The 25,686-nt window shown below is 46.1% G+C and overlaps 1 protein-coding gene across 1 annotated transcript in view; it reads left to right on the top strand.

Annotated features, from left to right (window-relative positions):
- The window catches only part of LOC142302289 (uncharacterized), a 79,375-nt gene extending 73,206 nt beyond the window's left edge, over positions 1-6,169 (top strand). Inside the window, exon 5 of the mRNA XM_075343356.1 lies at positions 3,306-6,169. Coding sequence (XP_075199471.1) covers positions 3,306-4,909 — 1,604 coding nt within the window. The 3' untranslated portion in view covers positions 4,910-6,169. The remainder of the gene's footprint in view (positions 1-3,305) is intronic.
- The last annotated feature ends 19,517 nt before the right edge of the window (positions 6,170-25,686 follow it).

Below are 25,686 nucleotides of genomic sequence, written 5' to 3'. Positions count from 1 at the left end.
TGCCACACAGCTAGGTCAATCAATGTGTGAATTAAGGACCACCACATCAAAACCCTGTCCTGGCCAGCCCAATCTCCAGACCTGAACCCCATTGAAAACCTCTGGAATGTAATCAAGAGGAAGAAGGATAGTCACAAGCCATCAAACAAGGAACACATTTTTGAGCCAGAAGTGGCATAAGGTCATTCAAAAGCAGTGTGACAGACTGGTGGAAGGCAGCCATGAGGCATGAAAGCTGTGATTAAACATCATGGTTATTCTACAAAATATTGATTTCTGAACTCTTCATGAAATAAATCATTATTATTATTGTTGTTTCTAAATGATTAGGAACTTGTTTTATTTGCATTTTTGTGTGTGTCTGAAAGCACTGTGCATTTGTTTTTAGGGGTTGTTGTTTTTTTTTTTTTTGTTTTTTTCTTTGTCGCTCCTTATTGGGAGACCCAGACAATTGGGGTGTATAGCTTATGCCTCCGGAGGCCACACAAAGTATTACACTAAAAGTGTAAAGCCCCTCCCCTTCAGCCTATACACCCCCCGTACTGCTACGGGCTCATCAGTTTTTATGCTTTGTGCGAAGGAGGTCAACAAACACGTAAGGACCAGGCGGTTCCGGATGGAATCCCTCCGCTCCGTCATCGCCTCAATGTCCCAAGGAGATTTCCTAGCATCGATCGATATCAAGGATGCTTATCTCCACGTACCAATTGCTCCAGAGCATCAGCGCTTCTTGCGCTTCGCCATAGGAGACGAACACCTTCAGTTCGCGGCACTGCCGTTCGGCCTGGCGACAGCCCCAAGGGTTTTCACCAAGGTCATGGCTACAGTAGTTGCGGTCCTCCACTCTCAGGGTCACTCAGTGATACCTTACTTAGACGATCTGCTGGTCAAGGCACCCTCTCAAGAGGCATGCCAACACAGCCTCAACGTTACTCTGGAGATTCTCCAGAGTTTCGGGTGGATCATCAATTTTCCAAAGTCAAATCTGACACCGGTCCAATCGCTGACATATCTTGGCATGGAGTTTCATACTCTTCCAGCGATAGTGAAGCTTCCGCTGGACAAACAGCGTTCACTACAGACAGGGGTGCAATCTCTCCTTCAAGGTCGGTCACACCCCTTGAGGCGCCTCATGCACTTCCTGGGGAAGATGGTGGCAGCAATGGAAGCAGTCCCTTTCGCGCAGTTTCACCTGCGTCCACTTCAATGGGACATCCTACGCAAGTGGGACAGGATGCCGACGTCCCTAGACAGGAACGTTTCCCTCTCTCAGGCAACCAAAGCTTCCCTTCGGTGGTGGCTTCTTCCCACTTCATTATCGAAGGGGAAATCCTTCCTACCCCCATCCTGGGCGGTGGTCACGACGGACGCGAGTCTGTCAGGGTGGGGAGCAGTTTTTCTCCACCACAGGGCTCAGGGTACGTGGACTCAGCAAGAGTCCTCACTTCAGATCAATGTTCTGGAGATCAGGGCAGTGTATCTTGCCCTAAAAGCGTTCCAGCAGTGGCTGGAAGGCAAGCAGATCCGAATTCAGTCGGACAACTCCACAGCGGTGGCTTACATCAACCACCAAGGTGGGACACGCAGTCGGCAAGCCTTCCAGGAAGTCCGGCGGATTCTGCTGTGGGTGGAAGCCACAGCATCCACCATATCCGCAGTTCACATCCCGGGCGTAGAAAACTGGGAAGCAGACTTTCTCAGTCGCCAGGGCATGGACGCAGGGGAATGGTCCCTTCACCCGGACGTGTTTCAGGAGATCTGTTGCCGCTGGGGGATGCCGGACGTCGACCTAATGGCGTCACGGCACAACAACAAGGTCCCAACATTCATGGCTCGATCTCAAGATCACAGAGCTCTGGCGGCAGACGCCTTAGTTCAGGATTGGTCGCAGTTTCGGCTTCCTTATGTGTTTCCTCCTCTGGCACTGTTGCCCAGAGTGTTACGCAAGATCAGGGCCGACTGCCGCCGCGTCATCCTCGTCGCTCCAGACTGGCCGAGGAGGTCGTGGTACCCGGATCTGTGGCATCTCACGGTCGGCCAACCGTGGGCACTGCCAGACCGACCAGATTTGCTGTCTCAAGGGCCGTTTTTCCATCTGAATTCTGCGGCCCTCAACCTGACTGTGTGGCCATTGAGTCCTGGATCCTAGCGTCTTCAGGATTATCTCAAGAGGTCATTGCCACTATGAGACAGGCTAGGAAACCAACGTCCGCCAAGATCTACATTTCTCGTACGGCGCCCCTGCGCCGCTCGGATGCACTCTTGTCCTTGTCGCTGGCCAGCGTAAAGGGACACAAGCTTCCAAGTCAACCCTGGCTCGGTGGATCAAGGAACCAATTCTCGAAGCTTACCGTTCCTCGGGGCTTCCGGTTCCCTCAGGACTGAAGGCCCATTCTACCAGGGCCGTGAGAGCGTCCTGGGCCTTGCGACACCAGGCTACGGCTCAGCAGGTGTGTCAGGCAGCTACCTGGTCGAGCCTGCACACTTTCACGAAGCACTATCAGGTGCATACCTATGCTTCGGCAGATGCCAGCCTAGGTAGGCGAGTCCTTCAGGCGGCAGTTGCCCACCTGTAGGACGGAGCCGTTACGGCTCTATTATGAGGTATTATTTACCCACCCAGGGACTGCTTTTGGACGTCCCAATTGTCTGGGTCTCCCAATAAGGAGCGACAAAGAAGAAGGGAATTTTGTTTACTTACCGTAAATTCCTTTTCTTCTAGCTCCAATTGGGAGACCCAGCACCCGCCCCTGTTTTTGTATACACATGTTGTTCATGTTAAATGGTTTCAGTTCTCCGATATTCCTTCGGATTGAATTTACTTTAAACCAGTTTATAATTTTTTCCTCCTTCGGGCTTTTGCACCAAAACTGATGAGCCCGTAGCAGTACGGGGGGTGTATAGGCTGAAGGGGAGGGGCTTTACACTTTTAGTGTAATACTTTGTGTGGCCTCCGGAGGCATAAGCTATACACCCCAATTGTCTGGGTCTCCCAATTGGAGCTAGAAGAAAAGGAATTTACGGTAAGTAAACAAAATTCCCTTCTTTTTCTTACTTTGACCATTTCTAATTTTCAGAAAAATAAACACAACATTTTTTGCTTGTAGATTCGGAGACGTTGTCAGTAGTTTATAGAATAAAGGAACAATTTACATTTTACTCAAATATCCCTATAAAGAGAAAAATCAGAAAAACTGACAATTTCGAAGTGATCTTGCAAGAGCGCTAGATAATGTCACCTCTCTCTAAGCTCAACCCTTGCTTTCTGAGTATGAGATAATTGTAGTTTTGTTTCTCTTTTTCAGCAATGGCGTCTGCTGATCTGAGAGACGAGCTGCTCTGCTCCATCTGTTCATCTATTTTTAAGGATCCTGTAATGCTGAGATGTGGACACAACTTCTGCTGGGTCTGTATTGATCGTGTGCTGGATACACAGGACGAGTCTGGAGTTTATTCCTGTCCTGAATGCAGAGAAGAGTTTCAGGAGCGGCCGGCGCTGATGAGGAATTTATATCTTCAAACTGTCGCAGAACGTTTCCTGGTTACTCAGCAAGAACAAGAGGAGATCACCGGGATCTGCTGCACTTACTGTGTGGACTCTCCTGTACCTGCTGTTAGATCCTGTCTACACTGTGAGGCTTCTCTGTGTGAGAAACACCTGAGGGCTCACAGCAAATCACCAGAACATGTCTTATCTGATCCCAGCACTTCTCTGGAGAAAAGGAAATGTTCTGTCCATAAGAAGATCCTGGAATATTACTGCACTAAGGACGCGGCTTGTATCTGTGTGTCCTGCAGTTTGATTGGGAAACATAATGGACATAACATGGAGTCACTGGATGAGGCCTCAGGAAACCAGAAGAAGAAACTGAGAAATGTTCTCCAGAAACTGACCACAAAGAGAGAGGAGACTGAGGAAAGAGTCCGGAGTCTGGAGGAGTGCAGGAGAAAAACTCAAGAGAAAGCAGCTGGAGAAGCCGAGTGTGTCACTGCCCTGTGTACAGACATCAGGAGACGGGTGGACGACCTGGAGAAGAAGGTCCTGAGTGAGATCTCCAGGCAGGAAAAGGAAGAGTCACTGTCACTGTCTGCTCTGATCCATCAACTGGAAATAAAGAAGGACGAGCTGTCCAGGAAGATGAGGCACATTGAGGAGCTGTGTAACATGACTGATCCACTGACCATCTTACAGGAACCAGACACCGGGGACTTGTGTGATCCTGAGGAGGAGGAAGGTGATGAGGACACAGGGGGACATGATAAACAGCTCCATGATGGAGATGACCTGGATGTGGCTGTGATCTCACACACATTACAGACATTATGTGAGGTAATAACCGGTATAAGGAGGGGGATCTATGTAGAGGGTCCTGCAGACATATTACTGGATGTAAACACAGCTGCTAATGATCTCCTTATATCAGACGACCTGAAAACTGCAACCTGTACAGAAGAGAAGCAGAATCATCCAGAAACAGCAGAGAGATTCCAGGAGGATCAGGTGATGAGCAGGAGGGGATTTACCTCAGGACGATATTACTGGGATGTGGAGGGCCGTAGATCAGGGGGGTGGATGGTGGGGATGTGTTACCCCAGTATAGACAGGAGGGGAGATCAGTCACTGATTGGAGAGAATAACAAGTCTTGGAGTTTGTGGAGATGTAATGATCAGTATTCAGTGAGACATGACAGTGAAGAGATCGAGTTACCTGACAAGATCTCCAGTGATAGAATTAGGATACATCTGGATTATGGGGCCGGGCAGTTGTCCTTTTATGAGCTGTGTGACCCCATCAGACACTTATACACCTTCACTGCCGCCTTCTCCGAGCCCCTTCATGCTGTATTAGGTCTATGGAATGGTTCCATAATATTAGGGAGAAGCAGCAGCAGGAAGAAACCATCATAATATAAGAAACTGGTGATAAAGAATATAAGTCAAATGATCATATTGCTTTTGCTGATAATCTGATGCTAAAATATATATATAAATTTATTTTTTCTTGTTTACATTTTATCCCTTTCTTGTAACTAATGGTGTTACAATTAGTACCATATAGTAATTTTGGCCAACATCTTTTAGTAATGTTCTCTATCTTGTTGTATTGTGACTCAACCTTGTCCCCATCCTATAGTAATGTCCCAATCCTTGTCCCCATCCTATAGTAATGTCCCAATCCAGTGGTAATGTGCCCTTTCCTGTTCCCCTTATACTAATCTGCCCATGCTGGTCCTCTTCTTGTAGTAATGTTCCCTTTCCTGGTCCTCTGCTTGTAGTTATGTCCCATACTAGTCCCCTAATGTGCCGTTGTTCATACACACAAAAAAAGCCATTATTCTCACCTGTCCCACGTTACCTCAGCTGCCTCTTCTCTGCTTCTTGCTGTCTGCAGGTCGTGCCCCCGTTGACTATCGTGGCCGGTGCATCGGCAGTAGCCACTGTCAGCTCTTGATGTCAGATGATTGTTTTGCCGGCGCTGCGCGCTCAGAGTCAAACTCTCTGTGCAGAACGTTTCCAATGCAGTCGCAGCCGTCCGCCATTCAGAAGGTAAGCAGCTGAGGTCAGGCAGTTTCCATTGGAGGAATAGTTGTGCACAGAGAGCTTGACTTTGTTTTGCCAGCGCTGCGCGCTCAATCATCTGACATCAAGCGCTGACAGTGGCTACTGCCCCTGCACCAGCCGCATTAGTCAACAGGGGCATGGGCCTGAAGGCCGCACGAAGCAGCCTGAGGGGCCACACGTTTGAGACCTCTGATGTATACGCTGCTTATAATTCTCTGTTACTAAAAGACATTTTTATACCTTTTGTTCTCTTCTTCTACAATGGAGTCTCTGATAAGAGTTTCTTCACTTTTTTCCCATAAATGAGGCGACTAGTAAAGGTCAGATCGGCTTTTCTTGTCATCATTCTTGGAAGTTGTTGACTTATCTGTACTATTGTAATTGCTCAACAATTTGTAAAGAAACTTCTTAGTGATTGATGACTAGACATTTTCCAATCTAATAGATGGATAATAAAGAACAGGTCACTTATATCTGACTCTGTTCATCTGATGATATATTTGTTACTGTCCTCCATTAATATCTGGGATTGTTGTGGAATATCTAACTCTTGGTCTCGGTCACACTGATTGTACCTTTCCTTTTATGTTTTTCTTTTGGATGATTCTTGGTTATAAATTTTGTATTAAAAAATCATTCTTTCTTTCTTAATCTTGTCTATTAATTTAAAGTGAACAGCAAAAAAAAGACAATAAAAGGTAAAACTAAATTGTATAAGTGCAAACAATAAAGCACATTCAGCCATTTCTAGAATTACATAGAATATAAAGATTCTCCAAGATCATATAACAAATTACATAAGTACAGTGAAATAACGAGCAGAAGAGACTTCATAGTGAAAGTGTAGTTCAATAAAGCATAAAAAAAGTATACTTTCCAAGTAAAGAAGAAAGGTGGGGGGGGGGAGAAAATGAGAGAGGGAGAAAGAAAGTAGTGAGTAATAGAGGGGAGCTAAAAGAGTAGGCTCAGAGAGGGAAGGGAGGGGAAGTATCAGTAGGGATGAGTGGATCTATGGATTTTTCTGTTTGCTGAGTTCAGCCTCACTTTAGTCCAAAGTTCTATCCAGGTACCTGGACTTTACCCGGACTCGGACCCGTACCTCATATAAGTCAATGAACATGCGAACTTGCTGTAAAATGGTTCTAGGGGGCTTCAAATGGGAGTAAGAGCAGGACAACTATACACGCCGTGTTTTCCCATAGATAATATGGCCATCAGACTGCTGCACTGGCTCAGTGCTTAAACAAAATGAATATTCATCGCTTCCCCCTGCCCACACCTATGCTGGCGTCTGATTGGGCACAGTCAGATTACAATACAACAGTGTAAAACTAAATAAATCTTTTAAAAAAATGATATGAGGTGTGCCCCCCCCCCCCCTATTTTGCTAACTAGCTAAAGCAGCATCTGTGGGCTGATATCCATGGATGTTCCCTCCCTGGTAATAGAAGCCCCCAGCTGTCAGCTTTACCTTTGCTGGTTAGCAAAAATAGAGGGGACACCACATCTTAAATAATTGAAAAAAATGATCTGGGGTCCATCTCATTTTTAATAACCAGCCATTGTAAAGCAGAAAACTGGGAGATTATATTACAAAGGTGGGAAGGGTAATGTTTATTTGATTTGTTCTTTACCGGACCAAAAATAGCAGCCCACATCTGCCCCAGAAGTGGGACATCTATTAGATGTGCCAAGTCTTGCGCTTCGCCCTGGCTCTTCCTGATTGCACTGGTACAGTGGCAATTAGGGTAATGCTTTTGGGATTGACATCAATAACCTTACATGACATCACAGTTCTTGGGAAAATCCGTGTCTGGTATTGCCCTCCGCTATACTCGGAGAGAGTGGTGAGGTTACATAAGGTTACTGACATAATCACCGCTCTCACCAGTTGGGCAGCGCTGCGCCCCGGCGAAAGCGGAGAGAACGTCAGTAACCTTACATGACCTCAGCGCTCTTGCCATGTTTTGTGAAAATGCATCGCAGTACCCGCAATGTCTCATGAGTGGCGCATTATTTATTCCATACTACAAACATCGTAAAAATTAAGAGAGGAAAAAAACACAAACAAATGTAGCTTTTTCATCATATAAAAAACAAGCTCTAATATGGCTTATTTGACATAAAAATAAAGTCAAAATATCGTGATGCAAAAACAAATTGTTACACAAAAATATTTTACTAAATGTAACAGCATAAAAATGTCTGGTATCACTGTAACCATAATGACCCGAAGAATAAAGTCTTCTTGTCATTAATATCACATGGGGAACCACGCAGAAATTAAAATATTATTCTTGCGCTGCGATTTGTTCACTCCACCTCCCAAAAATTGGGTAATTCTCTATACACATTTATCCTCCTTGCTGAGCACTTACGTCAGGGTTTTCATGTAAATCTCAAAATCATGGTTCAGACAAAACCCCCAATAGAAGCACTCACTATGAAGCAGAGGGAGTCTCTTTGGACTCTGGTCTCTGTTCTGAAGATGTACCATCAATTTAATGTCTTTTTAGCGCACAAATGCGGATGACCCCGGCTCTGAGAACACCTAAGAAGATGGAGGTTACTGGAACAGATGCTAAATTGTCTTGTTTTGCCTCATTAGAGAGTGAGTGGTTCTGTCGGGGGTTTCATCTGAATTGCAGTGTGGGCAGACGCTGACATTGCAGTGCGGACAGACGCTGATACACTGCAGTGCGAGCAGCTGCGTGGGAGCGGGACACAGACTGCAGGGGCACCCGAAGGAGGTCACACGGACGTGCTTCCATGTGGCTTCCGAAGATTTTGATGGCCCATTGACTTATATTGGGTCACGGTCTGTAATTACGGAACAGAATAGGACATGTTCCATAATAACGGAACAGACATACGGCATCCTATGTGTTTGTTGTTTGTTTTTTTGTAGGATCGGATGCACACACAAGTGCATCCGTGTGCCATCTGATCATATACAAAAGACATTGAAAAGATGGACCTGTCAGTAGGTTTGCTAAAAAACAGGAACTGACCAGGACAGATGGAACGGTCATATGAATGAGCCCTAAGTAATTGGTGAACCTTGGTATAACTGAACTGGGGACGTACTGGCCCTTGGGCAATTCTGGCATTCGCCAGAAAGGCTGCTCACTCTGTTAAGGTCCTTTGATGTTATGACAGGACTGTAGCACCTCAGGGGATGAAGGAGCAGCTAAACTCATCTCTCCAGGAATCTTGTTGTAGCAGGGAGACCTCTCTGGCTCCAGCCGTGGACATAAGTCAGCAGAAAGGGGCTGACTGAGTGAAAGCTTGAGCTGTTCTTGTTTCAATGGCCGGTGAGTTAGTTACTAGGGCTGAGCGAATGTATTCGCCACTATTAGGTATCCGGATAATAGGGTATTCGACTATTCGCTAGCCGACTGTAATATAACACTGTATCCACTGGAATACTTTAATTTTCATTTCTGGCGCCTGTTTTCCAGCCAATGAACACTTCTGATGTTGCTTGCCCTCACAGTAACACCGCAGCCATCTTTGTTGTGGTGTTACTGTGATTGGCTTGGCTGCACAGCGTCATAGGGGCTATATAAGCCAGCGGCCATTTTGTGAACACGCAGTCATTGGGGTGCTGGCGGCGTAGATAGACTGTATTGTGTGCGGGAGAGTGTTTATACAGCCAACTAATAAAAGTCCTTGTAAGGGCTGAAGATCGTGTCCAGTAGATGCTAGCAGCTGTGTAAATCGTAGAACCAGGTATAGGGACAGTGCAGTGCCTTGTATGAGATAGCGTTCCTGCTGCAAAATCCTAAATAGTCCTTGTAAGGGCTGAAGATAGTGTGCATTTGCTGCTAGCAGCTGAAGAAATCGCAGAACCAGCTATAGGGTCAGTGTTAGGCCTAAGCCACACGGCGAGAAAATCGGTGCGAGTGGAGTGCGATAAAACATCGCATTCCACTCGGACCAATTCTAGCCTGTGTGTCAGCACACATGGGCGATTATTTTCTCGGCCCTAATCGGACCGAGAAAACAATCGCAGCATGCTGCGATTGTAATGCGTGACTCTTTTCTCTCGCACCCATTTAAGTGAATGGGGCGAGAGAAAAATCGCACTGCACTCGCGTTACACCGGTACCGTTCAGAGCAAGAATCGCAATAGCCGGCTACGGAGGAGAGAGGGAGATAAATCCCTCCCCTCCTCCGAGGCGGCCCGCCCCTCCGCAGCACAGGCCCGCCCCTCCTCAGTGCCGGCCCGCCCCTCGCAGCTGAGGTCTGCTTGCACAGTCGGACCTCACTAGCAGGGACACTCACATGACACTCTCCTCCTGCTGTGCTGCCAGCGCGAGCCGAGTGTCGTGCGAGCATCGCAGTAGTGCCCTGTGTGGCCCCGGCCTTAGTACATTGCTTTGTTAGGTGAGAGCCTTTGCTGCTTTAAACAAAAAAAAAATCCTCTTATTAGTGCTGCATATGGTCTGTTAGTGCAGTGTGTGATATAGGGAGAACTTTTTCACAGGCAGGGAGAGATTTAAAGCTGTCCTGACAGCCTGTTCTGCTACTAATAATCAGCAATCTCAGCACTGCTACATCTCTTGTGCCTGTTCTATTAGGGATAGGTATTGCAACTTCCTAAAAAAGGTCCCAAAATTGACAAAACAACAGGTTCGGGTCTAGTGTAGTGCCTGTCAGACACCATCTCCATTCATAACAGCACAGTTGCGTCCTTGTGTTGGCTTTATAGCGTACATAAACTCCATAGTACCCCACTGCTAAAAAAAAAAGAGTAAGTAAAAAATAGTGTAAAAAAATTGCTGTCACAGCCTGTAGTTCTGCATGAACCAAATACCATAATATATAGCATCCTGGTGGTGGCTTCATATCATACAGAACCTACAGTGCTGGCCAAAAGTATTGGCACCCCTGCAATTCTGTCAGATAATACTCAGTTTCTTCTTGAAAATGATTGCAATCACAAATTCTTTGGTATTATCTTCATTTATTTTGCTTGCAATGAAAAAACACAAAAGAGAATGAAACAAAAATCAAATCATTGATCATTTCACACAAAACTCCAAAAATGGGCCAGACAAAAGTATTGGCACCCTTACCCTAATACTTGGTTGCACAACCTTTAGCCAAAATAACTGCGAACAACCGCTTCCGGTAACCATCAATGAGTTTCTTACAATGCTCTGCAGGAATTTTAGACTATTCTTCTTTGGCAAACTGCTCCAGGTCCCTGAGATTTGAAGGGGGGCCTTCTCCAAACTGCCATTTTGAGATCTCTCCACAGGTGTTCTATGGGATTCAGGTCTGGACTCATTGCTGGCCACTTTAGTAGTCTCCAGTGCTTTCTCTCAAACCATTTTCTAGTGCTTTTTGAAGTGTGTTTTAGGTCATTGTCCTGCTGGAAGACCCATGACCTCTGAGGGAGACCCAGCTTTCTCACACTGGGCTCTACATTATGCTGCAAAATTTGTTGGTAGTCTTCAGACTTCATAATGCTATGCACACAGTCAAGCAGTCCAGTGCCAGAGGCAGCAAAGCAACCCCAAAACATCAGGGAACCTCCGCCATGTTTGACTGTAGGGACCGTGTTCTTTTCTTTGAATGCCTCTTTTTTTTCCCTGTAAACTGTATGTTGATAGCTTTTCCCAAAAAGCTCTACTTTTGTCTCATCTGACCAGAGAACATTCTTTCAAAACGTTTTAGGCTTTCTCAGGTAAGTTCTGGCAAACTCCAGCCTGGCTTTTTTATGTCTCAGGGTAAGAAGTGGGGTCTTCCTGGGTATCCTACCAGACAGTCCCTTTTCATTCAGACGCCAACGGATAGTACGGGTTGACACTGCTGTACCCTTGGACTGCAGGGCAGCTTGAACTTGTTTGGATGTTAGTCGAGGTTCTTTATCTACCATCCGCACAATCTTGCATTGAAATCTCTCGTCAATTTTTCTTTTCCTTCCACATCTAAAGAGGTTAGCCACAGTGCCATTGGCTTTAAACTTCTTGATGACACTGCGCACCGTAGACACAGGAAATTTCAGGTCTTTGGAGATGAACTTGTTTGCTTGAGATTGCTCATGCTTCCTCACAATTTGTATTCTCACGTCCTCAGACAGTTCTTTGGTCTTCTTTCTTTTCTCCATGCTCCATGTGGTACACACAGGGACACAGGACAGAGGTTGAGTCAACTTTAATCCATGTCAACTGGCTGCAAGTGATTTAGTTATTGCCAACACCTGTTAGGTGCCACAGGTAAGTTACAGGTGCTGTTAATTACACAAATTAGAGAAGCAGCACATGATTTTTCAAACCGTGCCAATACTTTTGTCCACCCCCTTTTTTATGATTGGTGTGGAATTATATCCAATTTGGCTTTATGCCAATTTATTTTTTTTCTTTCATTGAAGACAAATTAAATGAAGATAATAATACCAAAGAATTTGTGATTGCAAACATTTTCAAGAAGAAACTGAGTATTATCTGACAGAATTGCAGGGGTGCCAATATTTTTGGCCAGCACTGTACATACTGGCCTGCTGCTAGTAAAACACAGTGTCAGTGTTACCAAATGTTTAATTAAAACTCAGTGTCAGTGGCTCTACTTCTGCCTTAAGCCAAATACCTTCATAGCACCAACCTAGCATCCTGGTGCTGGTGTCTTCATATATTACTGAACCTACATAGTGTCCTGCTCGTACTAAAACACAGTGTCAATGTTACAAATTTTCAATTAATAGTTGGTGTCAGTGGCTCTACTTCTGCCTGAAGCTAAATACTGTCATAGGACCAACCTAGCATCCTGGTGTTTCATTCATATCTTACAGAACCTACATAGTGTCCTGCTGCTACTAAAACACAGTCTGAGTACCAAAAAACAATACTAAAATAAAAGTGGTGTCAAACCCTGTTTTCTTTTAGGGCTGAAAGACATTCACAACATCTTTGTCGATTCCTCCAAGTGGTACTTTGTCCAATATAGGTACCTTGCGTTTTTTAGACTTACATAAACAGCTATTGTGGGAAACCATTAACACAAGTTTACCAACCTGGCATCAGTGTCGTTCCACTGCCTGTACAAAAGGTCACGTTACAGTGTTGACCTTCAAATAATCAAACCTAAAAAAATGTGAAAAAGATGCGGTATGGGTCGTGGACGAGGTGATAGTGACAGTGGTGGTCTAACCAAGCAGTGTGACCAAGCCAGAGAAAAAGGTTCCTGCTTTATCTACCTCTGCCTTCCTATCTCAATTTTCTATTCAATGTGGGAAACCACTCTTGTGCCCTGACCAGTGTGAACAGGAAACGAGTTGGCTAGCAGAAAATACCTCCAGTTACTTGTCGAGTAGCAAATCCCAAGGGTCCACACAGACAGACTTGAGTAGCCCAGAAGCTGGGCCATCGAATCCTCAGCCTGGTCCTCCTTCCTCCCAACATCAGTATTCTAAGGAAACATATGACCCCAAAGCAGGTTACGCTGAGGAACTGTTTACGGGACTCTTTGATCTTTCTTGCATCTCACCACGCAATACCACCAATGCAGGTGAGGCCGTGGTGTGCAGTGATGCACAGATCTTTGAGCATCCAAGGCCAGAAGAAAGCCATGTTGTTGGCCGTGACATGCTGGGCAATCAGGTGGAAGTGTCGGAGGATGATGAGACACAGTTGCCCTCAGGTCAGCCTGAAACCTCCATTACCAAAGATGTTGACCTTCAGGAATTTGAAGACGACATGGTCGATAATGAGGTGACTGATCCAACATGGACGGGTGGCATGGATTGCGAGAGCAGCAGTGCAGAGGAGCTTGTGCCCATAATCTGCAAAAAGGCTGTAAGAGATAGGATTTCGACCACAGACATAGGTCAACCAACTGTGCACATGACACCACTATCTGTCCCATCTCAGAGTCCAAGGGTCCGTGCACCACCTGTGCCATCTCAGAGTCCAAGGGTCCATGCTGCGATTGTGTGGGAGTTTTTTTTCCAAGAGTCCTTCGGACCAAACGGTTGCCATTTGTGAAATCTGTCAGACCAAGCTTAGCAGTGGCAGAAATACTTCCAGCTTGGGCACCTCCAGCATGAGAAACCATATGTTAGCCAAGCACACCACTAGGTGGTTGACAGCTCAAGGTAAAAAAACACGATTTCCATACTCAAAACACTGCCACTTCCCCTGGCCTTCCTGCTTCCCTAACTAGGGTGCAAGAAGGTGGCGCTGACGTCTCCTCCCAACCTGATGTTGGTCAAACTCGATCATCAACGACCACATCCGCTTCGGTGTCCCAGCATTCCGTTCAGTTGTCCATACCACAGACCTTCGAAAATACCCTGTTACGCACCCAAGGGCAGAAACCATAACTGCACACATTGTACGATTGATAGCCCTTGAGATGTTGCTGTATCGGCTTGTTGGAACAGAGGCTTTCCATGACCTTTTTGGCAGTGTTAGAACATCTGTGCCTGGCCGCCACTATTTTGCTCGTTGTGCCGTCCCCGCACTCCACAATTACGTGTCTGTAAACATCAAACGGGCTCTCACTAACGCCATAACAGGGAAGGTCCACTTAACCACAGACACGTGGACAAGCGGAAGTGGACAGAGATACTACATCTCATTGACGGCACACTGGGTGAACCTGGTGGCGGCTGGTACAGAGTCTGAGCCGGCAACATCCCATCCCATGTAATTCCCACATCCAGAATAGCGGGCCCCACTTCAATCACAGTTTCAGTAGCCTCCTACACAGCAACAACTCCCTCCTCCTCATACTCTTCATCTGGCTCCTGTGCATTCTCCTCAACATCCGCCGGTGTCCAACTGTCGACATCATTCCCCAGCTAGGATCTTGGCAGCACTGCCTCGGCTAAGCGGCAACACGCTCTACTGAAGCTCATCTGTATCGGTGACAAATCGCGCACGGCACCTGAGCTTTTGAAAGCAATAACTGAGCAGACAGATGAGTGGCTTGCAAGGTTAGACCTCTGTCCAGGGATGGTAGTGTGCGATAATGGTCGTAATGTGGTGGCGGCTTTAAAGCTTGGGAAGCTTGTATACGTTCCTTTTATGGCCCACGTTGAAAAATAGCAGTTCAGCACTTTCTCAAAAAATACCCGGGGATACCATACTTATTTATCAAGGTACGACGTATTAGCGCCCATTTCCACAAGTCACCTCCCTCTTTTGCTGGCCTGGCAGTGCTGCAGCAGCGCTTACACTTGCCTCATCACAGACTAATATGTGACCTCTCTACGAGATAGCATTCAACCTATCATATGTTGGCCAGGATCCATGAGCAGCAGAGGGCAGTATCCCAATTCCAGCTGGAACATGCCCATCAGACGAAGCTGCCAGACATAAGTGGATTGCAGACATTTGTCAGGTCCTAGAGAACTTTGATTACTGTACCAACATTGTGAGCAGTGATGATGCTCTTATCAGAATTACCATTCCACTGATTTGTTTATTGAAATGCTCTCTGGATGGTCTGACTGACCAAAGTGTTAATGCACCCGAGGTGTCTGTGGATCCAGACTTCACAATAGTTGCTATTAATCCGCACAACCTCGGCCAACAGGCTCAGGCCACCTTTGGTCAGCATCATGAGGATGATGATGAAGAACAGGAATGCTTTGAAGTTGGTAACCAAGGAATTGACAACCCAAGCTTCAGGGCTGCCCAGCATGGATGGCCTGAGGAGGAGAGACAGACTGAGGAGGAGGAGGAGAGACAGACTGAGGAGGAGAGGAGGTTTAGGGAGACAGAATTTATTCTTAGCAGTGACACACAAAGGTTTCCAGTTCGGATTTTGGAACACATGGCACAGTTCATGTCCCACTGCCTTTCTTATGACTGTCGGCTAGTCCACATTTTGGCAGACAACAAATACTGGTTATGTACCTTCCTTGACCTACGCTAGAAAGACAAATTCGCTTCGCTACTTGTCTAGGCAAATAAGGATTGTACTACGGAAACATTCAAGAGGGCTGTAGTGGAGTAGTTGATGAAACGATTACCCTCAGATCATGCTGGCGTCAGAGGTAGCGTGTCATCACACGCAACAGGATTACAAGAGAGGGCTACGCATAGTAGGAGCAACACAGGCGGGGGACTAATGTGCCAAAACTGGTCCATTTTCCACAAACCGTCAACTTCGAATCAGATACCGGTTGGGGGAACTATGACAAGGAGGGAGCACTTAAATAAGATGGTGAGGGACTATGTAGGTAACTATATCAGCGTGCTTTCAAAGTCTACTGTTCCCTTTAACTAATGGGTTTCCAAGCTCAACACTTGGCCAGACCTTGCCTTATACGCTTTGGAAGGATGGATTGCCCCAAAGTATCTCAGGCTGCCTGTTAACAAGACCCAATAATAAGTGTAGCCCCAAAATTTGTATTTCTTAAGTTGAAATAAGTTCCATTGTTTCTCATTCAAGACTATTTTGTCTTCTATCATCTAATGAGACCGCATGACTAATCTAACTTGTTATGCTGCTACGATTTAATTGTTCAGCCCAATCACCCAGGGCAATATTTTTCAAGCCTTTGTACATTATGCACTGGCACAACCACTGTCGAGGCTACACTGTCTAGAACAATTGGTCAGGCAGTCTCTATTTGTGTTCTTTATTAATGCTGTGCGCCACGGTGTGTTACACATGGCCCCCTGCGGAATCAGATTTTTTTTAGCTCCTTGGCATGGTATGACCTGTTGCTTATCCTACCAATTGTTTAAAAAAGCTGTTGGGAGCTGTTGAGAGCACCTTCTGATGTTGTGCTCCATGGTGTCTGAACCATTATCCCCTGCTGTTGGGAGAACCTTCTGATGCTGTGCTACATGGTGTCTGAACCATTATCCACTGGGGAAACTGAATTTATTAAATTCCACTGTCATGTTATGCCCTGTTGCAAATCCTACCAATTTTTTTTTAAAAAAGCTGTTGGGAGTACCTTCTGATGCTGTGCTACATGGTGTTTGAATCAATCCCCCCTGGGGAAGCTGAATTTTTGTTTAAATCCTCGCTGTTAGCTAGTGGAATAAAGCCTGAGTTCCATAGTGAAACTACTGCCACTTTCACGGTGCTGCATACTTCACAAACTGCGATGCCTCCTGCTCCCAACCTGCTTTTGGTCAGATGCAATCATCATCAACAACATCAGCTTCGATGTCCCAGCGTGGCGCTCATTTGTTTATAAAACAGACATTACTGAATAATTTGAATAGAATTTGAATAGAGGGCCACTGGAGCCGGTGGTGTTGGTGGAGGAGGGCAAGGCCAACACCCAAATGGCCACATTGGCAATAGCACTGTAAAGTGTTATGGAGTACGTATTCCAACTTTCACAATAATGATACAGGGGACGCATAAAACTACAAATGACTGCTGTCCCTCCCCAATGTATGTTATAGGGCCCACCTGAGGGCCCCAAGAAGTCTGAGATATGAGGACAGCCAGTGGCCCTTTCTACATTTGAATCGAGGGCCACTGGAGCCGGTGGTGTTGGTGGAGGAGGAGGAGGGCAAGGCCAACATCCCAACAGGCACATTGTAGCTGACCTTTTAAAGTGCTGTCAAATATGTCCCAAAAAGCAGATGTGAGACAGACACCAATATAATGAATAAGTTACAGCCCTTTCTAATTGAAAAAGAAGGAAAAATGTAAAAAATGAAGTGTGTGAACCTATGCTAAAGTGTTTTTTTGGAGGTCGGGGCTAGATTTGACATTTTATTACAGTGATTAGGCACTAGAAACTGTTTCTTATCAATTTCCCCTCTTTTACTTTGAGAGCTGTTCTGGCGACTACGTAAACGCTGTGTGCTGCTCTGAGCATGTTATTCAAACACACCAGAAATGCAGTCAGGCACCTTCTACAGGCTGTGCCCATACTGTTTCTGCCTTTTTGTCAGTCACCACAGGTTGGGTCTAACATGACATTTTTCTGGTTTCCCATAGACTTCCATTGGGCATCAAATATTGGCAATGTATTCGCTAAAGTGAATGTTAGGTTACTTGCTCAACCCTATTAGTTACACTAGAATTCCTACCAATCACCTTGGATTCAGCAGGACTGTGCCAATTGGAGGGCTCTCGACAGCATTACTGTGGGTAATTGCTCTTATCCCAGCTCTTCCTCTCAGTGCAGTGAATAAGTTATAGTCTCATCTGTTCAGTTTTTCCAGGACGGGATTAGAACTCACAAGCTTTGTGATCTCTTTGTCCATCTGTAGCAGCTCTACCAGTGAGCCACTCCCTGTACTGTGGGTCATAGAAGGATTTGGAAACCTTGACCTGTCTGAGAAGCCAGAAGCAGATTTTTCAGTTACATAGAGAGATAGATTTATAATGCATCTCTATGTAGTTGAAGGAAAAATTCAGATTCTATTGTTCCCACAAACCTACTATAAAAGAGAACAAAATTACAACTATGTATATAAAAAAACATCATTGCTTTCACCCATCCCTGGAATCAAACCAACAATTTTCAAAGACTTTGCAGCTGCCCTAGATGTTGAGCCACCAGCTCTGATAATGTCAGAGGGAGATTTTACATAGATGAACCTGCATTGAAGCCTCTGATTAACAGAACATAGAGCTCCATTGTACAGAGCAGCATCTCTGTGTGCTGTATTCTACATGGAGAGTAAAAGCGATTTTTTTTTTTTGTCTTCTAATAAAATTCCTAAAAATAATTTTAAAAAATTAGAACAATTAAATTTTGAATGCACTTTTTAATAAAATAATAAACATCACAAATCTGCAAATAACATGGATGTATTTAGTGTCCCTGTAATCGTAACGACCCGGAAAACACAGCTATCAGATTATTTATGGGGATCGGTAAATCGCAAAAATAATGGCACAATTATTTTTCTCTATTAAACCTATAAAAAAGTAATAAAAATGTATCACTGAGGCCGTGTTCACACGTAGCGTAAATGCTGCATTTTCTCAGAAAATTCCTGCACCATGCAACAATACCAATACTCTCTGATTATTGTGTCTTTTCTGCGTTTTTTTATGTCTTTCCCCCAATATTTCATACATGTTTGGTGCAGATGTTAATCCAGGGTTTTAATACTTTTTAATACCACAGAAAAGCTTTAATTTTGCATTTAAACATGTAACAGCGTTTTTTTCGTTTGCATTTTTTTCAGACCCCATAAAGAAACTTATAAAGAAAAAAAACACCAAAAGCGCAGAGTTCAGTGGAGTCTTTAGGCACCGAGGGCAGAGATTCCATGATGTCACACCCACTTTGCTTGAACATTTAGCCTGTGTTCACATGTAGTGTAAATGTTGCATTTGTTTCTGCAGTTTTTTTTGCACATATAGTCTGTGCGGTGCAGGTACCATTAGTGTTTGGTATGTCGGTGGTCCAGCACTGCTGTAAAGTTCGGTTATTATGCTCCTGCCATAGAGCCGAACAACTGAATTAAAAATGGCAGTGTGAACAGAGCCATATCATATCAATGGGTGTGAATCAGGGGTTGCACGAAACAAAATGGTGCACCCCTTTTTTAATCACATAAACCTGACTGATTTTTGTTATTTTTGGACTAGAAATGGTGTCATCCCTAGACAGTAGGTGAGGAGGGAAGGTAAGAGGGGCTCTTTATACCAGCAGATGGGGGGGGATGTATAGAGGGGAGGGGGATGGTAAGAGGGGCTCTTTATACCAGCAGATGGGGGGGATGTATAGAGGGGAGGGGGGATGGTAAGAGGGGCTCTTTGTACCAGCAGATGGGGGGGATGTAAAGAGGGGCTCTTTGCAGCGTCAGGTGAGGGGGGATGGTAAGAAGGGCTCTTTGGAGCAGCAGGTGCTTGATTAGGGCCATTAGATGATTTGCTCCCGGCTGGTAAAGGGGTTGTCCAGGTTTCTCATGAATCTCTGTTCTCAGTACAATTGAGTTGTGTGAGGAATAACAAGTCTCCAGTCACATAGTGACGGCTGCTGCAAAGATTGCAAAAGGTACGAGGAGCGGTGTGAGGGGGTCGTGCCGCCTGTGTGGTCGGCATCCATATGCTCACCTATATATTTCTACTGGCCAATCATTGTCATTTCCTATGTTGTACTATATATTTATCAATAGTGCTATATATATATATATATTATTCCACTTCCAAAGTTTCTCTTTTATAGGTTGTGTTTTTTTGTTTTTTTTTTTAGTAAAATGTAAATAGCAGTTTATAGACTAAAAGAACAGACATGTCTCTGAATTTCCAAGCAAAAAATGTTGTATTTATTTTCTGACAATGAGAAATGGTAAAAAAAAAAAAATGCACAGTGTTTTCAGACCTCAAATAATGCAAAGAAAACAAGTAGTTCATAACCATTTAGAACTAAAACAATACTAATAATGTTTTAATTCAGAAATCAATATTTTGCTGAATAGCCATGGTTTCTTTTAATCACAGCTGTCACGCATCTTGACATGATTTCCATTTTCCAGCTGGAAGAACCCAGTCCTCAGAGTTGGGGAACATTGCCTAAGCAAAAGGCTCTCTCTCCCCCCCCTATCTTATATTTATTCACTTGAACTTTAGTGTTTTTGTGGCTTTTTTTCAACATTGAGAGCACAAAACCGAAGCAAACCCGCTACATGTGAACATGGCTACATGGCCGTGCACATTAATCCTGCGCACATCATCCTAATTGCCCATATTAAAAGTTATGAGTCTGAGATATGTATGCATACAATAAACCACGCCATGATCAATACTGAATGGATCAGAGTTGGAAATAGAATCAGAGCTGTAAAATCAGAGCTGGAAATAGATTGAGTTTATTGAGAAACGTAAAAATCCTTTAGTGACTTTCTTGGATGCAATCCAAGGCTGCATATTCTTTCACTATTCGTCAAACTGCAGTGAGGAAACATATATAACACAGGCACTCAGCATAGAGCACTAATCCTGCCCACAAAGTTAGTCCTGAGCACACTGGCCAGCGTGAGGACCTAATTGTATGTGCATGCAGCGTTCAGTAGTGAACGCTGACTGTGCGTCCTCACAGTGCATATAGGGATTTAAAGGGCCAACAGCTGGTACGATATGGTGGCCTGCCGAGCACTGTGGCCCTGGGAATCTGCCAAGGGCCGCAGAAAAGGCAATAGCAGGCCATATCCCTGGCCTAAGGGAATGGAGGAGGCTTTATTTCACTTTTTCTAATTTGCATTATATGTATGTGTATATAATATTTCACTAAATCCCCATAGACTACATTACTACATCCCCCATATACACCTGTAATCTACTACATTACTACACCCCCCCACCCCATATACTACACCTGTAATATACTACATCACTGCACCCCCCCCCCCCCCATATACTACACCTGTAATATGCTAAATCACTGCACCCCCCCCCACCCCATATACTACACCTGTAATATGCTACATCACTGCACCCCCCCCCACCCCATATACTACACCTGTAATATGCTACATCACTGCACCCCCCCCACCCCATATACTACACCTGTAATACTACATCACTGCATACACCCCCATATACTACACCTGTAATACTACATCACTTCACACACCCCCATACACTACACCACTGCACCTCCCTCCTTATACTACACCTGTAATATACTCAGCGCTTTTTTTGTAAAAAAAATATTTGCTGGTACGCATCTCTGAGGTGAGGAGCGGGGGTGGGGGTGGGGGGTTTGGGGGTGCTGTCAGGCGCGCTGCCGGCCAACATTGAGTAGCGGGGCTGCGGCGGGGTGTGCCGGTGCCAGTGGAGAGAGTGGACGATCATGTGAGCACAAGTATGAGATTTGTATACTTCTGGCCACATTCTGATTTGATGTGTCCAGCCTCAGTCAATTCATTTTCATTGAGCATGTCTGTTCAGCACGTGACCACATCTATGTAAATCGCATACAGCTTCATAACCTCCCACTGTCACTGCCGGCATCAGAGAATCCTGACAGCGTGCAGTGTGCACCCTGTAAGAATTCAGAAGGCTGCAGTCACAGAGGGACACAAGGAGTGACTGCAGACTCATCACAAATTTGGACAACCCCTTTAATGCTCCTAACAACATAAATAAAAACATAGTAACCCTTAACTTGTCAGACGGCACAAGACTTTATTAAAGAGATTGCCCACTACTTTAACATTAATGACCTTTCCTTAGGATAGGTCACCAATGCCTGACTGGTCAGGGTCTGGCACCTGGCAACCCCGCCAATTCCCTACACTAGGTGCCGGTGGTGGCAGGTGGCCGGAAGTGCTCAGTTCTGGATCTGCTCCGTCTTCTTATAGTAGCAGCAGTCTCCTATTAAAAGCAATGAGGCGGATGTGCAGTACCCGGCCGCAGACACCATCAGAGGACGGAGCAGATCCAGAAATAAGCATTTCCGGACACCTGCACCATAATCAGCTGATCAGTGGGGGTCCCATTGCGCTCACATCAGAAGCAATGCGCAAGTGGGACCAAGGCCTAATGATAAGACATAGTCAGTATCACAAATAAACATTTACATTCAGGTAACTTTATAGATCATGTTATCTCTAGTCATTTCTTTCTATTCTTCATCTTGTCCTGACGTCATGATGACTTTTCACATTCACATCTTGTCTCTGCAGATTTCCATCTTCTCCGGTCTTCTGTAACACATCCCGACACGATGCCCCTAAAATAGCAGAATGATTATAATACTTCTACTTAAAAATATCTGCCCTACACTGTGCCCCAGAATAAATAATGGCCCCAGTATTCTCTGCACAAAATATGACCCACACTGTCCTTCTTATGGTACATGCCCTCCATATTCCCTCTTTCCAAACTGAGCCTACTGTTCACAGTGTCCTTTACACTGTGTCCCCTTATACTGCACCCCCCCTCCTTTTTATAACCTTACACTGTCCTCCCATTCTGCCCCCTCTCCATACCACCCCCCTCCACTACCCAGTCTTTATTCTGTGCCCCTGACATTCTTCTCATCCCTTCCTGTCTCCTCACTACCTCCTGTGTCCATATCCTTTTCCCCTCACTCCCCATCCTGCCCACTTGCTCCTCATACCAGTCACTCTTTATTATGTGAGCAAGGATGGTTGACCTTAGGGAGATCAACATCCACCACTGCGGAGACACCATCACGTGTTTCTCAACGCAGTGATTCTAGAGCAATGCCCCCTGGGTAATATTCAAAGCAAGAAGGCCTGCGGAGACACCATCACATGTCTCAACGCTGGCAGGAAACTAGCCTGGTCTTTCACCGGTGAAAGACCTGGCTAGTTTCCTGCCAGCGTTGAGACGTGATGGTGTCTCCGCAGGCCTTCTTGCTTTGAATACTCTTTATTATGTGTCCTCAAAATTTCTTTCCAGTTCGCGCCACATCCTCTGTCCCCATGCATGAAACCTCATCCTCTGTCCCCATGCATGAAACCTCATCCTCTGTCCCCATGCATGAAACCTCATCCTCTGTCCCCATGCATGAAACCTCATCCTCTGTCCCCATGCATGAAACCTCATCCTCTGTCCCCATGCATGAAACCTCATCCTCTGTTCCCCATGCATGAAACCTCCTCCTCTGTTCGCCATGCATGAAACCTCCTCCTCTGTTCGCCATGCATGAAACCTCCTCCTCTGTTCGCCATGCATGAAACCTCCTCCTCTGTTCGCCATGCATGAAACCTCCTCCTCTGTTCGCCATGCATGAAACCTCCTCCTCTGTTCGCCATGCATGAAACCTCCTCCTCTGTTCGCCATGCATGAAACCTCCTCCTCTGTTCGCCATGCATGAAACCTCCTCCTCTGTTCGCCATGCATGAAACCTCCTCCTCTGTTCGCCATGCATGAAACCTCATCCTCTGTTCGCCATGCATGAAACCTCATCCTCTGTTCCCCATGCATCACCCCTCATCCTCTGTTCCCCATGCATCACCCCTCATCCTCTCTGTTCCCCATGCATCACCCCTCATCCTCTCTGTTCCCCATGCATCACCCCTCATCCTCTCTGTTCCCCATGCATCACCCCTCATCCTCTCTGTTCCCCATGCATCACCCCTCATCCTCTCTGTTCCCCATGCATCACCCCTCATCCTCTCTGTTCCCCATGCATCACCCCTCATCCTCTCTGTTCCCCATGCATCACCCCTCATCCTCTCTGTTCCCCATGCATCACCCCTCATCCTCTCTGTTCCCCATGCATCACCCCTCATCCTCTCTGTTCCCCATGCATCACCCCTCATCCTCTCTGTTCCCCATACTCTGTCCACAGATGGTTCACTCCCCCATCCATACTGTGTATATACATATTGCCCCCTCCCCACCCTCTGTCCACCCCCATAGTGTGTGTACAGATGGTTCCCTCTGTCCCCCCCATAGTGTGTCTACAAATAGTTCCCTCCCCCATCCCCCATACTGTTTCATAAATACTCCCCTCTTACCCCATAATGTTCCTCCGTTCGTGTCTTCATCAGCTCCACAGTGGAGCACTTCTCAGCATTTCTCTGCCGCCTCTGCGCTGCGGCACTGGCTTCCGGGTCAGCAGTCTGATCAGCTGACCTGATCACATTACAGCCGTCGCGCTGACCTGGAAGTCAGCGCCGGCATCACCGCTTCAATTGTCCTCGCATCTGACAGATACTAGGACAATTGGGCAGTGAGAGCCGCGTGCTGCACTTTCTATGAGTGCGGCTGTCAGCGTGACAGCTGCGCTCAGAGAATAGCGGCTCTCACCCGGCAGACTTCCACATCAGGCGCCCCATGGAGACTCCTCTGGCTTGTGCCTTTGCTCCACATGGCTAATTTGTATAGTTTACAAATTAGCCATGTGGACAGAGCCAGAGGCGCTCTTCAGATGTTCCGGTATGCCGTACCGCCGCAAAAAAAGCACTGAATATACTACATCCTCATATACTACACCCCTATATACTACATCATTACACCCCTATATACTACACCTGTAATTTTTTATTATTTATTATAGTGCCATCAATTCCATGGCGCTTTGCATGTGAAAGGGGTATACATAATAGGGACAAGTACAATAATCAAACAATACAAGGCACAGACTGGTACAGGAGGCTAGAGGTCCCTGCCCGCAAGGGCTCACAGTCTACAAGGGATAGGTGAGGATACAGTAGGTGAGGGTAGAGCTGACTGTGTGGCGCTGTATCAGACTGAGGGTTACGGCAGGTTGTAGGCTTGTCGGAAGAGGTGGGTCTTCAGGTTCCTTTTGAAGCTTGTCAAGGTAGGTGAGAATCTGATGTGTTGTGGCAGAGCATTCCAGAGTATGGGGGAGGTACGGGAGAAATCTTTGATGTGATGGTGGGAAGAGGAGATGAGAGGGGAGTAGAGAAGGAGATCTTGTGAGGATCGAAGGTTACGTGCAGGTAAGTAGCGGGAGACTAGGTCAGAGATGTAGGGAGGAGACAGGTGGATAGCCTTGTAGGTCATGGTTAGGGTTTTAAACTGGAGTCGTTGGTCAATGGGAAGCCAGTGAAGGGATTGGCAGAGAGGAGAGGTCGGGGAGTAGCAGGGGGACAGGTGGATTAGCCGGGCAGCATAGTTTAGAATAGATTGTAGGGGTGCGAGACTGTTAGAAGGGAGGCCACTAAGCAGGAGGTTGCAATAATCCAGGTGGGAGATAAGGGCATGTACTAGGGAGATTCTTGGGAAAGGAATATTCGGATCCGTGAAATATTTTTGAGTTTGAGGCGGCAGGAGGTAAAGAGGGCTTGGATGTGTGGCTTGAAAGAGAGATCAGAGTCTAGGAATACTCCCAGGCAGTGAGCACATGGGACCGGGGAGAGTGGGCAGCCATTGACATTGATGGATATGTTAGCTGGGGGAGTTGAGTGATAGGTGGGGGAGTTGAGTGATGGGGAGGGGGGGGGGGGGGAGTACAGCCCCGCTCTCAGCAGCCGAGCTGCTCGGATCCGGTCCTTCCGTGGGTGGCTCGAGGGTCTCGCTGTCACTTCAACTAAAGAGGGGTAGATGGTGGTGGATGTAGGACGTATATGAACGGGCTGAGCCGTATAGAGTTCGTGACGCCACTGTGTGTGGTGAGGTTGGACACCGCCGCTGCAGTTACGGGGCACCCGGGGGAGATGTTGTGCAGCAAGTAGTTAACCCCTCCGTGGGCAGGGATGCTAGCCCCGGGACCCGTTGGGGAGCTTGTGGTGCAG

This window comes from Anomaloglossus baeobatrachus, chromosome 4, assembly GCF_048569485.1.
Source record: "Anomaloglossus baeobatrachus isolate aAnoBae1 chromosome 4, aAnoBae1.hap1, whole genome shotgun sequence".
In the NCBI taxonomy this organism is placed as follows: domain Eukaryota; kingdom Metazoa; phylum Chordata; class Amphibia; order Anura; family Aromobatidae; genus Anomaloglossus; species Anomaloglossus baeobatrachus.
Note: the sequence above shows the minus strand (reverse complement) of the source record. Positions and strands in the feature narration are given on the sequence as shown.